The sequence below is a fragment of the Pituophis catenifer genome, unplaced genomic scaffold (assembly GCF_029215685.1).
Source record: "Pituophis catenifer annectens isolate HBS135680 unplaced genomic scaffold, rPitCat1.0.hap2 SCAF_7, whole genome shotgun sequence".
Taxonomy (NCBI): Eukaryota; Metazoa; Chordata; class Lepidosauria; order Squamata; family Colubridae; genus Pituophis; species Pituophis catenifer.
The window spans coordinates 48,121,514-48,136,985 of NW_027256887.1; the positions used below are offsets into that span (position 1 = coordinate 48,121,514).

The following is a 15,472-nucleotide window of genomic DNA, read 5'->3' on the forward strand; positions in this document are numbered from 1 at the left end:
CCCGTTAATTAAATATATGATCCTCATATTCTTAGGTGTAATGAAGAAAACAATCTCAAGAATCAGCATTAATTTTTGTTATGTATTATTAGTTGCTCTAAGTTAATGTACTTAGCACTAGCTATACAAATACCAAATACCAGTCAAAGTAGAGTGATCAGCATTTTGAGGATAAGACGTTCAGTAAATAATGTGTACTCTACATTGCACTGATTGAAATAAAAAATACTTTATTAATTTCATTCCATGATATTTATTTTCGGTAGCTGAAGACAGATTCTGAAAAACGTTCAGTAACTGATGGAGAACCTTGGGGAAGCAGTGAAGAACTGAAGAAGCCAGAGGAAGATCTTGAGAGCAATCTTGACAACAGTGGCAAGTGGAGGAGCCATCCTCCTGGGTTGCTTGAGGAGGCTGAGAAAGGAGGGCAAAAAAATCCTCTTCCCATTTCTCAGACAGGCTCTTGGAGAAGAGGCATGACTGCACAAGTGGGAGCAACATCATCTAGGCACAAAGCTGGAGGAAGTACTATCAAGACACCTGGTAGGAAAGGCATTGAGAGTGTTTCATGTAAGACTAGTAGTTCCCTAAGTTGCCTTAATTGACCTCAATAGATGGGAAAACTCCATGTTTAGCTCCTGGGTATAGAAAACCAGTAATACTGTAATATTAGATTTATTACACAGGTAACTTGTATAACTGAATCACTTGGACAATAATTCAGAAGTATTTGGTGGGGAATAATGATAGAGTGTAATATTGCCATATTTCCTTTGCAGTTGTGGGATGGGTAGATTGGTTTTCCATGAGAGTGAACTCTCATTTCATCCTTTCTCGTCAATTATTGGGTCTCCCTCTCCATTCAGGAGTCAAGACTTCATTGTGTCTGGCTATTTCCCTATGAATATCTTCAAACAGAAAGTTTGTTCTGCCTTCAACTTTCCCCCTGGCATGTTGTTTACTGCCCAGTTATACCCTTCACCTTGAGAAAGGTGAAAGTGCTTTGCAAATCCTTCAAAAGAGGTGTTTTGCAGCATTTGAATGGCCATATGGGGCTCTGCTCTTTATTTACAGTATTACTGAAAAACTGAAATCTATTAGACATGGATTTCTGCAGCAATTGTCCTCTTCTTTAGGAAAAACAGATGATGCCAAAGCTTCTGAAAAAGTAAAAACTCCCCTGAAAGGAGCTTCCATCCAGCGTTCCCCTTCAGATGCAGGAAAAAGCAGTGGAGATGAAGGGAAAAAACCTCCTTCTGGAATGGGCCGATCAACAGCCACAGGTTCCTTTGGTTTCAAGAAAACTGGGGTCAGCTCTTCAACTATAATCACTGCAAGTGGAGCAACCATAACAAGTGGCTCAGCAACTTTGGGGAAGATGCCTAAATCTGCAGCCATTGGTGGAAAATCAAATGCAGGGAGAAAGACCAGTCTAGATGGTTCTCAGAATCAAGAAGATGGTGTCTTACATATGAGTTCAAAGACCACTTTGCAGTATCGAAGTTTACCACGTCCTTCAAAATCAAGCACAAGTGGGATTCCTGGCCGAGGTGGACACAGATCTAGCACCAGCAGCATCGACTCTAATGTCAGCAGCAAGTCTGCCGGTGCTGCTGCCACTAACAAACTGAGGGAACCTACAAAGATTGGCTCAGGACGATCTAGTCCTGTAACAATCAACCAGACGGACAAAGAAAAGGAAAAAGTGGCAATATCCGATTCTGAGAGTGTATCCTTGTCTGGTTCTCCCAAATCAAGTCCAACTTCAGCTAGTGCCTGTGGAACATCAAGTCTCAGACAGCCAGGTTCAAAATACCCAGATATTGCCTCACCTACATTTAGAAGGTAAAAATGTTTTATGTGAAAATTGTGATTCTTGCCCTCTCTACCCTTCTCAGAAGAGATGATATTCCATAAGTATATGGAATTGGCTTCCTTTGGGTTTTTGGAGGATTATGGTACTTCATGCTCCAACAGCACAATAGATTTACACTTCCAGGAAAAGGCAGATACAAATCTCTCTCTTTCTCCTTTTTTTTTTTTTAAAAAAATTGATTTATATGCCGCCCTTCTCCGGAGACTCAGGGCGGCTTACAATGCGCTAAGCAATAGCCTTCATACTTTTGTATATTTATACAAAGTCAGCTTATTGCCCCCACAAACTGGGTCCTCAATTTACCTACCTTAGAAAGGATGGAAGGCTGAGTCAACCTTGAGCCTTGGCGAGATTCAAACCTGCAGTAATTGCAGGCAGCTGTTCTTAATAACAGGGTACTTTAGACCACTGTACTACCAAGGCTCCTTGCATTTCTTTCTTCAGTTACAACAAGCCATTTCATCTAATATGCAACACCAGTATCCCAAAAATGCAAAATCTCCAGTAAAAATTGAACATGGTAGTTATATACATGTATACATATACGTATACATGTATATATCTACATGTGTGTGTGTGTGTGTGTTTGTATGTATTTCAAAGCCATACAGAGAGCAATCCATTGGGCAATTAACCAACAACAGTCCTAACAAAAGCTATATTTAGCAATTTTACTAACTGTTTAATATTTAGCCTTTGCATTTTCCCAATTGTTTGATAACAACAAAACTTTTTCCATTATCAAGAAATATGTCTTGAATACTGTTACCCACCATTTAGGAACATTTGGGCTTCCATCATGGCCATTAGTCATGGTTGATGGACATAGTAGTCCAATTCATATGGAGATGGTAAAAGCTTCACTGAGCTTTTTATAATTTTTCTCAGTTCCCACCTCCAATATTAGAATTTAGGGTTCTCAGTTGGGGGTGGATGCAGGACAGATACAAGTAATTCTTCATACATAGTTAGATTTTGCAATTTCTACCAGACAACATAGCAGTGACTATGAACCTGAGTGGACGATATAACTGTCAATAGCTTTCTTTCTTTCTTTCTTTCTTTCTTTCTTTCTTTCTTTCTTTCTTTCTTTCTTTCTTTCTTTCTTTCTTTCTTTCTTTCTTTCTTTCTTTCTTTCTTTCTTTCTTTCTTTCTTTCTTTCTTATTCTTTATTGGCCAAGTGTGATTAGACACACAAGGAATTTGGTGCATATGCTTTCAGTGTACATAAAGAAAAATAAAATACATTCATCAAGAATCATAAGACACAACTTTTAGTGATTGTCATAGGTTACTAATAAGCAACCAAATCATACTAGAAAACAAATAAAACAATATAAATTGTAAAGATACAAGCAACATGGTTATAGTCATAAGTGGCAAGAGTTAGGTACTAGGAAGGATGAGAAGAATAATAGTAATACAGGCTTAGTAAATAATTTGACAGTGTTGTGGGAATTAGTTGTTTAGCAGAGTTATGGCATTTGGGAAAAAACTGTCCTCGTGTTTAGTTGTTCTGGTGTGCAGTGCCCTATAGTGTCGTTTTGAGGGTAGAAGTTGGTTTCAGAGCCAAACCAGTTAGTTATAGAGATGCAGATGACAGACTCAGTAATTCCTCTATAGAACTGAATCAGCAGTTTGGGCAGTTTTAGTTTTCTGAGTTGGCACAGAAAGAACATTCTTTGTTGTGCTTTTTTCATGATTTTGATGTTAGGTGTTCATTTTAAGGCTTGAGATATGATAGAACCTAGAAACTTGAAAGTCTCTACTGTTGATACTGTGTTGTCTAGTATTGTAATAGGTGGTAGTATATTTTATTTTATTTTATTTTATTTTATTTTATTTTATTTTATTTTATTTTATTTTATTTTATTTTATTTTATTTTATTTTATTTTATTTTATTTTATTTTATTTTATTATTTTATTTTATTTTATTTTATTTTATTTTATTTTATTTTATTTTATTTTATTTTATTTTATTTTATTTTTTTATCATACTTATATGCCACCCTTCTCCCGAAGGACTTGGGGTGGCTCACAACAATAAAACAACTAGACAGTAAAATGAATACTAAAATAATCCAATTAAAATCCCCAACCATTAAAACTAAAACCCCCAACAGATCAGGAGATTTGTTGAAAAAGCCACGTCTTCAGGTCACTGGGGAAAGAGAGGAGGTCGGGGGCCCTCCGGAGCCCAGTAGGTAACTCGTTCCAGAGGGTCGGTGCAGCCACAGAGAATGCCCTCATCCTGGGCGCCAACAGGCAACATTGTCTGGCCGATGGCACCTGGAGGAGGGCAGTCCTATGTGAGCGCACTGGGCTCACATAGGACTGCCAGTAGGAGGCCAGTAGGAGGTGGTCCTACAAGTACCTAGGGCCCATGCCATGAAGGGCTTTATAGGTGAGTACCAGCACCTTAAAGCGGATCCGAAGGACCACCGGCAACCAGTGCAGCTCGCACAGGAGAGATGTAACATGGGAGTAACGGGAAGCTCCCGTAACAACCCGTGCGGCCGCATTCTGGACCAGCTGGAGCCTCCAGGTGCACCCCAAGGGCAGCCCCATGTAGAGGGCATTGCAATAGTCCAGACGAGACATAACGAGAGCATGAGTGACTGTACGGAAGGCATCCCTATCTAGGAAAGGTCACAACTGGCACACCAAGTGATCCTGCACAAAAGCCCCCCTGGTCACGGACGTCAGGTGGTCAACTAAGGACAGCCGCAAATCCAGGACGATGCCAAGATTGCGAACCCTTTCAGAGGGAGTAAGCAACTCCACTCCCATCAAGAGTGATGGGGTCACTAGATCAGGGGATGCCGGCATCCACAGCCACTCCGTCTTGGAGGGGTTGAGTTTGAGCCTGTTCCTACCCATCCAGACCTGTACTGCCTCCAGGCACTTAGACATCACGGAAAGGGCATCCCTGGGTTGGTCCGGAGTGGAGATGTAAAGCTGGGTATCATTAGCATATTGCTGATACCTCACCCTGAAACTACCAATGATCTCACCCAGCGGCTTCATATAGATGTTAAAGAGCAAGGGGGAGAGAACCGATCCCTGAGGCACCCCACAAATGAGGGGTCTTGGGGAGGATCTCTGTCCCCCTGACTGGATCTCCAAACTCAACATTAAACTTTGAAATGTTATTTCTGTTTTCCTTTTAGGTTTTCTTACTGTTTTTTATTGTTTTAATTGTTTTTAACCTGTAAAAATGAAGTGTTTTAATACTGTGTGTGACCAACCATACACTAAATAAATAAATCTGTCCCCCTGCCCAGACAAATTGTGTGCAACCTGAGAAGTAGAAGGAGAACCACTGTAAAACAGTGCCCCCCCACACCCAACCCCCCGAGTCATCGCAGTAGGATACCATGGTCGATGGTATCAAAAGCCGCTGAGAGGTCAAGTAGGACCTCTCAGGAATAACCCCTATCCCTGGCCCGCCAGAAATCATTCACCAGGGCGACCAATGCCATTTCAGTGCTGTGTCCGCGCCTGAAGGCCGATTGGTACGGGTCTAGATAATCCGTTTCCTCCAGGAATTGTGGAAGTTGGTGTGCCACCACGGACTCAACAACCTTCGTTATAAAGCGAAGGTTGGAGATGGGATGAAAATTGTTCAAGGAGGCTGGGTCCAGGGCAGGCTTCTTGAGAAGGGGTCGAACCAACGCCTCCTTAAGTATGGCAGGGAAGACCCCATCCCTCAACGAAGCATTGACAATCGCCTGGATCTAGTCTCCAGTCACCTCTCTGGTTGCCGCAACAAGCCAGGAGGGACACAGATCCAACAAACACGTTGAGGCCCCCAATCTTCCAACAATCCTATCCACTTCATCTATGGATACAGGGTCAAAGTCAACCCAGATGTTGCCTTCAAGACTTGCTCCTCGTCAGACCCTGCCCAGTCAGAGTCTAAACACGTCCAGATCTAAGCGATTTTGTCTTGCAGAAATTGAACAAAATCCCCAGCACTGCCTTGCAAGGGGTCCTCCCTCGCTCCCTGATTAAGAAGAGTGGGTCCCTTGGAACAAGGCTGCTGGGCGATTTTCTGCAGACAAAATGAGAGCAGTGAAATAATCACGTTTCGCCGCTTCCATCACCACAAGATAAGACCTAATATAGGTTCTTAACTGTGTTCGATCAGATTCGGAATGGGAAGATCTCCAACAGCCCTCTAGGCGTCTCTTCTGACGCTTCATCTCCCTAAGCTCCATGGAAAACGATGGAGCTACCCAGGATCCCTGTCGGAGGAGAGGCCGCAAAGGGGCGATTCGATTCAGTGCCCCGGCGGCAGCCCGTTCCCAGGCGTCCACAAAGGTCTCTGGCGAATCGGGGGATAGGTATGTGGGAAAAGTCCCAAGCTCCATCATGAACCTATCAGGGTCCATCAGGCACCTGGGGCGGAACCAACGAGTCAGTTCCACCTCCCAGTGAAGGTTGGTGGATAGAAAGTCTAGCTTAAGGAGGGAATGGTCGGTCCATGACAGGGGTTGAATGGAAAGTACTCCCCTACCCCGAGCATTAATCCACTGCCCAGAGATAAAAATCAGGTCAAGTGTGTGTCCACCATTGTGAGTTGGGCCCTGTACAGGTCAGGTCCATGGCCATCATGGAGGCCATGAACTCCCGAACCAGCTCAGATGTCTCGCCAGCTGACGGGAGATTAAAATCTCCCACAACTATCAAGTTGGGGAGCTCAACCGTCAGTTCGGCTAAGATTTCAAGCAGTGAGGGCAGGGCTGAGGATACGCAGCTGGGAGACAGGTATGTAATCAACAGACCCGACTGTACCCCAGGGTTCCATTTCAACAGTAGTGATTCACACCTGCCTATCTGAGGGACAGTGACCTCCCTAGGCTTAAGACTTTCCCTAATGACAACTGCCACTCCCCCACCCCTTCTGTGAAGTTGCAGCTGGTGTAGCACATGGAAATCTGGTGGACATAAATCAGAGAGAGGAACCCCTCCCTCTGGTCCCAACCAGGTCTCTGTAATGTAAGCCAGATCCGCGCCCCCCTCGTTGATCAGATCACGCATGAGGGGGGCCTTATTCACAATGGACCTGGCATTAACATACACCAGCTGGAGTCCCGGATTCTGCACTCCCAACCCCCCAGGGGAGCAGGTAGAGCTAAGAGGGCCGGGGCATGGCACCACCTGCAAGCAGCAGGGACATGTCCCCGTGATGTCATAACGCCCTCTGCTCCCACTACCCCTACCCCTCCCAACCACCACGGTGACACAATGACCCTCGCCCCTCCATACCCCGTCTGGCCCCCCCTCCCCGCTCCCCCCCGCAACCGTCCGACTGACTTAACTCGCTGATCTTTAAGGACCCCCCCAGGTCCATAACCCACCCCCCTCCCGGAACCCCTTAAAATTTTGGCTAAAAAATTAAATAAAAAGCCCCTCAACCTCCTCTTCGCAGCATGCCACTTATTCATCAAGTTTGAATATACCCATCTTCCTTTCAGAGGGAGTGAAACTATGTCTGTCTCCCAACTTATATCTCTACAACATTTAAAATGAAATGTTGACTAACAAAATAATTTTGGAACTTCCAGTTAGGTTGAAAGTTGGTCTGACATCTACAAATGGTTGCAATCAATTTTCTCTTTTTGGAAGCTAAGAAATGCTCATCAAATGTTCAGTGGGCAGAAAAATATAAAAGAGTGTCTAAATCTAATTATAAACAGCTGTTGCCAGTCAGAATGCCTAGCAGGACAGGAGAAGACCTGTATCAACATAATTTAATTGGCGAAGTCTACAGAATAGTTATCTATTCAAGAAAATATAAGTGGAAGCCTGTTTTTACTTGCCTCTGGGTGGCTGATAACTGACTAGAAATAGCATAGTAGTAAGGATCCCATATGTGGTAGGGTTGTAATTTCAAAACTGCATAATAGCTAACTAGTGGATGAATGTTCATTAAAAAATAAATATCTCTTTATATTTATGGATTATAAATTATCTTTTAAATATCTTATTAGATACACAATGAAAGACAAATTATACATTTTACAATATGCCATAGATACAGTCACAAAAATGCTTCATAAGAAGCTTTATGTCTAATTACAGTTAGACATAATTGTTATTGTATCATTTTATTGGATGCCAAAGTCGAAGATACTTGCTGTCACCCAAACATTTCTATTTCTTACTTTTTTTCTGGACATATGCACCAACTTCCAAAGAAAGGGCTGAACTGCATTGAACCACACTTTTTATTTTCTGAGAAGCCCTATTAATCTAGATGGGGCACACAAAGAAAGCATACTGCTTTCATCCTATTAACTTCTCTTTTAAGAAAACGAATGTATTTTTTTAAAAGCATATATTAGTAAGTTAGGGAGAGAGTTTTGTAGAAACCAGGGCAGATGCCTGAGTTATCTAAGTATGATGTTCCTTATCTTTAATCATTCTATTATGTTGCAAATTGTGCAAAAATATGCAACCTTGATTTGGAGATTTTTGAAATGACAGTATTTTCATCAGAAATGTTCTCTAAAAATAAGAATGAAAATTTTAAATCATATTGGCAATCTCTGGATATTAAAGCCTGACTCAAGTTAGCAGGACAAATTGTTCTATCAAAAACACTCAATAATCTTGAAAGAAAGCTGGGACTACCCTCTTGTGGCCAGTCACCAATACAACATTTTACTTAGAAATTGTTTACCACCATGGCTTTTATTATAGTATAAATAAATATTATGTATATTGTTTTTCATTACCATTCAATAAACTAAATTTAGAAAAGCCTTCCTGCAGAATTTATAGAAGGGCAGACTGTTTTAGATCTTTTAGAAATGCAATTTTCTGCAGTTCACAAAAGAAATCTATTTTATTCTGCTGGAGACTACTGGAGTGGGCTTGGAGAATAAATTTAATGAGATAAATAAAAATGAACTTTCATACATATACATAGGTACATATGGAAAGAAACTGAAATTAGCATTTTGCACTTAATTTCAGATTTGAGAAAAATATTGATTTGGTGGCTGTCCATAATCATGCTATAATACTTTAATTATTAAAATATCTTCTGATTAAGCTTTTGAAATACTTGTTAAGCTTTGATGAACATTTAATCTTTTTAGGCATCTACATAAAGAACAATTGTTGATTTTATTATCTCTATAAGAAGATCCATATTTCTTAAAAGACAAAGTTTAAATGAATTATTATTTTTTAAATGACATCTAATAATGAATAGTCAAAATGGTTTTCCTTGTGAGAAATGTAAAAGTAACTTGTGCTGATATTCCAGATATTATGATGTGAAGCTTTGGTTTCTAACATTTAGGTTGTTGGTTTGCTTCTAGGTTGTTTGGTGCCAAAGCCAGTGGCAAAGCTGCCACTGCACCAAATACAGAAGGCGTGAAATCTACATCTGCCATGCCCAGCTCTAGTACCACATTAGCTCGGCAAGGCAGTCTGGAATCTCCATCTTCAGGTACAGGTAGCATGGGCAGTGCAGGTGGGCAGAGTGGAAGCAGTAGCCCCCTCTTCAATAAGCCCTCGGACTTAAATACAGATGTTGTAGGCCTAAGTCACTCCTTGGCTTCAAGTCCAGCCTCAGCACATTCTTTCACATCAGGTGGTCTTGTGTGGGCTGCAAACCTGAGTAGTTCTTCTGCTGGTAGTAAGGATACACCAAGTTACCAGTCAATGACTAGCCTTCACACCAGCTCTGAATCTATTGATCTTCCTCTTAGTCATCATGGCTCCCTCTCTGGATTGACCACAAGCACTCAAGAGGTTCAGAGCCTGCTCATGAGGACGGGCAGTGTCAGATCTACTCTTTCAGAAAGGTGAGTTAATCATAAAGAGAGAGAGAGAGAGAGAATCATACCTGATCTTGGGGGTGGGGGGAAACTCTGAAAAACTAAGGATTGAAAAAAGTCTAAGAATTCTTTATTTCATTCAATAGATTCCTTCTACAGAATTTATTAAATTATGACTGTTTGAAATTAAGATACTTGGGAAACATTTAGAAAATAGTGATGACATTAATAAAATTAATAGTCACTATGGGTTCAAAATAGTGATTCTTATGTGTTCCTTCATTTGCTTAGATCATTCTCAAAATTGCAAAAAGAGGATAATCAAGTAGTTTAACCAGGCCAATGTACTGTATATTATATGTAACAGTATAATTGTGCTTAATAAATTATAGCTTACTTTATATTAGTGCTTGGAATTTGGGCAGAAGCTATAAAATGGTTATCTTCTGGGGCAGCATGATATACATTAATTTATTTCTTCCTCTCTGAAGATTTCTCTAGAAAGTTTCCTTTTAAGATAATTACACACTGCCCAAAGCTCAAAATTGTTTAACTTTAACTATGAATAGTGTTAATCTTATATGTGAAAGTTTTAACTATAAAACACTTTAATATTTATTTTTATGAAAAGAAGTATATAATAAATTTGTATGGAAAGATCAATATGTGAGCAATTCAGTTTCATAAAGTTCAACAACCTTCTCTCACTCATGACATTTAGAAGCATTGAATTGCAAATCTCTTGTCAGTTCTAGTCAAGCAGGGTGATTTAGCCTTTTGTGTATAGTTGATTGGAAGAGACCAGCTTGGGAAATGCTAAATATAATATTTAAATGGTTTGTTTGAAAGTAAACACGGTTAAGAATTAATATAGTAGGAGACCTTTTAGACATCTTCTTGTGATTGTGCTAAGAAGCGAATAACTTGTGTCAAGTCTTTGTGAGTCCAAAACAAATTGATGTGTTCTTGGCAAATATGAGTTCACACTAGAGTCATCATGAAACTATGTACTATGTACTCAGTACTTCACTTCACAGTATTTCTATGTCCCATGTACTATGTTGCATGAATTTGTGTGTGTGTGTGTGTACATGCATACACCATTGCTTTGTTTCTTCTTGGAATACCTCTATTTTTCAGACTATTGATTGTGTTTGTAGATTTATGCTATAGTTGTCTTCACAAATATGAAAGAACAATGAAGCAAGCAGCATAAAGTAACACAGATCCACAGCAACAGCTGCATAAGCTGTCCAGTAGGGCTGCCGAGAGGATTATTAAGTGCTGGAACAAGACTAATATGGCCTCCCTCACACATAAATCAATAATTCTACATTTATTAATTACATGCAAACATACTTGCAAATATATTAACTTCAGACAAGCTTTCTGACAAACGTCAGAAACTTCAGACAAGCTTTCTCGGTCATGTTTTTCACCATTTAAACTTCTAAATGTTAGAATACTCTCGGGAAAAGCCTGTTATCTATATTATCTATATAGTTATCTATATCTTTGGGAAATATTTTAGAAAGCCAGTATGACTTTTAATAACATAGTTTTCTATATCCAATTGAGAAGGCACATCTGTTATAAGAAGTCCAATATCAATTCCAGTATTTGACCTACTCTTCTCTTCACTTTGTCTGCCATGCCCAGATTCTGTAGACAGTGAAGTATTCTCATCACTAACATTCAATTGTTTCTCTAAATCTTTAAATTGAGAATTTACTTGATCTGATGTTTCCTGAAAATCCAAACTGGCCTCATGAGATTCCGATCTTTGTTTCGGTTCTTTACTTGTCATACATTGTTCTGAATTTAAAGTTTCATTTTGGTTAGTTTTGCTTGTTTTGCATTTAATGCTAAATTGATAAAGTGATTGTCAGCCCCTTTTATTAATAACACCATGTTTTTCCTTGCATTTTTGAGCTTCAGATTTTTGAGATGACATTTCATAACCATTCATAAACTGAAATGAAATATAAAATATATTCATAAATGAAATGAAACTAAACTTGCAAACTTAAATAAATAAGTAATGGAATTAAAATTCAATAAATTACATAAATAATTGTTCACTGAGTTTCAGATTAATAAAGGTTATGTCAAACAAGGCTGCAAGGCAGTTTTGCTATACACAGAAAGTATAGAGTATGAAGTATATATCCAGTATTGTTTTTTTTCTTTTTAAAAATTTGGTTTTGTAAAATTTTTAAAAAATTTCGCCCTTCATGGGCCCCCTTTGAGCTCCATGGGCTCCAGAACAATATACTGGCTGCACCTCACTCTCCTCAGGCCTGCTGTCCAGCACAGGCTGCAATATTTCTCATAGACATCTCTGAAGACATACTAGGAAAAAAACAATTTTCTCTTCTGCTCCAGGCTGGAATACTTCAGTATTCAGCAAATGGATGACAATTATATTGGACTGAATACTTATGCACATAGAAAACAATTATTTAATTGTGTAGGGTTTTTTTTCCTAACCAGATATATCAGGAATGCAACTGAATATTTAAAATATTTTCCATAGTGTAATAAATTATTACTATTACACTCTAGTAAATTTTTTTAATATTCAGTTGTATTGCTGACATATCTGGTGCAATATGGTGCAATCATTCATCATTTACTGAAACTGTTTGATTTACCTTTTACTAAGAAATTGCAATCCCAAGTCATGTTTTGTGAGTTGCGCAGCTATGTAAATTTGTTAAATAAATAAACCAATAAGATGCTGTAGTGAATATTTTTAATAATTGGTCATATTCCTATCATATCCAATCAACGAAAAAGGAATTTTGTTTTAGTTGTATCCCTTTTATGTCCATTTCAGCATAATGAACATAAGATGCATCTTCAAAACATATGGACACAATTAATTGTTTGTGACCCATTCCTTTGACTTTGTAAAAGATATTTCCAATGTAGCAAACTTATTTAATTAAAAGTTTATTTCAATCAGCCAGGCCTAGTGATCAGGGTTGTGATCTATCTCCTTTCAGATCTTAAATAGGCTCTTTCTCCTAGGTTTTGTTACAGAGAATTGTCCTGGCATCTCTGCAGGTTTTCCTCTTTCTACAGGTTTTTATGTCATCTAAATGCTTTAGGAATTCTGGATGGGTGATTTCATGTATGTCTTCCTGTGGTACCTGCCCTTCTACCTTGCTGATTAATTGGAGCCCTGAGTTTGGTATGCTTTTTATTTTCAAATGGGCTCTGGGCAAGGCCTTAGGTCAATATTAGAAGATACATTTTGGCTAACTTCTGATCCCTTTCTATGTGAAGATCTGCCATATGTGTTATGCTGCATCTTCTCTTAATACGTACATAGGGACAATCCTCCATTTCTACAAAGTTCCTCTCTCTTTCCTATCTTTCCACTGAAAAGTTTAAATAGGATATTGGCATTCATACCCTAGGCCAAGTATTGGTCAATAATGGGCAAAGTACATGTATAGATTATGACTTCTATATCCATCCAGGCAATTACTTTTTCCAAACACCTTCTCATATTTTTTTATCTGGCTCCACCCCTTCTTGGGGGGGGTTTCCCTTCCAATATTAAGCACAGTCCTTGATCCCTTACTCTCATGCTATCAAGAAAAAGATGTAGCATTAGGCCATACAAGAAGTTTGTCTCTTGACAGACAGGTATTCAGATTTAGTGGTCACTTGTTCATTGTTGTTCAAGTAAAACACAAATATGATTTATTTAGTTATTGTTCATGTACATTGTGAAATGGTCCACAGCTCAGGACACAGATTTTATTATTTCATTTGTCAATTTGTCTTTGCATTGTCAAACCAAGTCTGGCACTAAGGATACCACAGTAATCCAACAGATTCATTTTTTGATATGGGGACTGTAATTTATTTTCAGCTGTTCAAATATAAGGAAAGCTTTACTTGTGCTTACATGATGACAGCTGTTTTTTTAGCAAAAAAAGAGGTAGGTTTTGTATTTGTTATGTCAGGCGATTCAAGAAAGCAGATATCATAGAATTAAAACTTATATTTACCTACCAAATTAGATACTAGGAATGAACCCCTGTTATAGTGTGTTTTGAAAAAAATACACTGACATTATCTTTTAAATTGTTTTTATAAATTAAAACTCTAAGCTGTTAGAAACTGTAATGTTAAAACATAAGAAAAATCTATGACATTTTTAATAATACAAATCTAAGATTATTGTTTTCAGTAAATATTTGTTTTTGTTTTCTATAGGAGGTTTAGCTTTTTCAAAAAATTATTTATTCATTTTTTTATTCATTAGGAAGAAAATTCAACACAATAAAAATTAAGACCTTTCCATTAGTCTTCAACTTGCAACTTAATTCTTAGTGTTATCTATGATCCTGGTTTTCAAATGTTGGCATTGTGTACTTCATAACTATTATATCAGTAGCCAACAAAATATAATGACATATGGAACAATATATGACCGTAGTTTAAGCATCAAAACTTGAAAGAAGCTAAAATTTCAAATTCTCAGGTGCTAAAAACAGATTGTCCTTTCTTAACTAATGGTCAAGAAAAAAAGTCTTGGGCAGATCTAGAGAGAAAAAAAACATAGACTCAGAAGAATTTAGCCATCCTGAGCTTACATTAAGATCATATCTGAGCCCAGTTCATTTGTTTAGGCTCTCCTGCCAACATAACTACATTTTCAGCTATTTTCTATCTTCAAATTTCATAAGAATTGGAAATAGCAAGATATGTTCAGCATTTTATACATTTACGTCTTGTGAATGAACTTGCCTTTTGAAAAGTCCTGACTTAGATATTAAACTATGCTTATGGAAAGAAATTACATTAGCACAATAAATTGAAATCAAACAATTATGAGATCTGTATTATCCAGACAGTCCTCCCAAAGAATATAAGAATCTGAAGCTAGATATCATTTCAAAATTCAAAATGTAAGAATAGACCACTGTTACTGAAAAGTGAACAATAATCTTTGTACAGTATTAACACACCTCATTTACAGATTTGACATTTTCCATTAAAAATAGTTTTTCTAAAATACAGTATCTGCAATTCAAACCTTTTTAGACCTTTTAATTTTGAAGTATTCTGTTTACTGTATGTCTTTAGGGTTTTTCTTTGTTTTAACAGCATGCAGCTTGACAGAAATACACTGCCCAAAAAGGGATTAAGGTATATAATATTTTATTCAGCATGACTGCTGTTTCTCTGTTGTTCTGTAACTTCTCTCTATAATACATCATCCTTTTCTTGTTACTGTGTAACCTGTAGTGAACAACTAATATAGTATTTCCATTTATGTTTAGAAATTAGATTGTTACGAAGTTAAAATATTTTATCTCTTTGACAATGAGAAGAATAAGAATAATTTGTAGGCTGCATCCAGCAATTGTAATAATCTGTATATTTATCTAACAAATTTTCATAGCTGAAAATGTTTTTTTCTCCCAGAATTGCTCAACTGTTTCACAGGAACTTCCAGATAAGTTTCAAATTTTGCTTTGGGTGGTATCTTCTGACCATCTAAGTCAGTAATTGTCAAAGTATGGTCCTTTGACCACCAATCATTTGCAAAAAATCCATCAAGTGTTGTTCCACAGCTTTACACATTCACTGGGCAGGTCTATTTTTGATCTAGGGTCCACCTTCCTAATATGCAACACACTAAAAATGCAATTTGTTTGATCAAAGCAATTTCACTGATTCCTCAAATTCATCTGAAACAAGAACCCAGAATTTGCTTCAAATATCACTTTAAAGATATAACTTCCCACTTCTCATAATTTTCTGTTCTTTACAGAT

At 38.1% G+C, this 15,472-nt stretch overlaps 1 protein-coding gene across 2 annotated transcripts in view; it reads left to right on the top strand.

The window, feature by feature from the left end:
• Nucleotides 1–15,472, top strand: part of NAV3 (neuron navigator 3) — a 227,241-nt gene that overhangs the window by 158,472 nt on the left and 53,297 nt on the right. For both annotated transcript variants that reach the window (XM_070947671.1, XM_070947672.1), the window contains exons 14-17: nt 267–543; nt 1,137–1,845; nt 9,212–9,700; nt 14,801–14,842. In XM_070947671.1, coding sequence (XP_070803772.1) covers nt 267–543; nt 1,137–1,845; nt 9,212–9,700; nt 14,801–14,842 — 1,517 coding nt within the window. The remainder of the gene's footprint in view (nt 1–266; nt 544–1,136; nt 1,846–9,211; nt 9,701–14,800; nt 14,843–15,472) is intronic.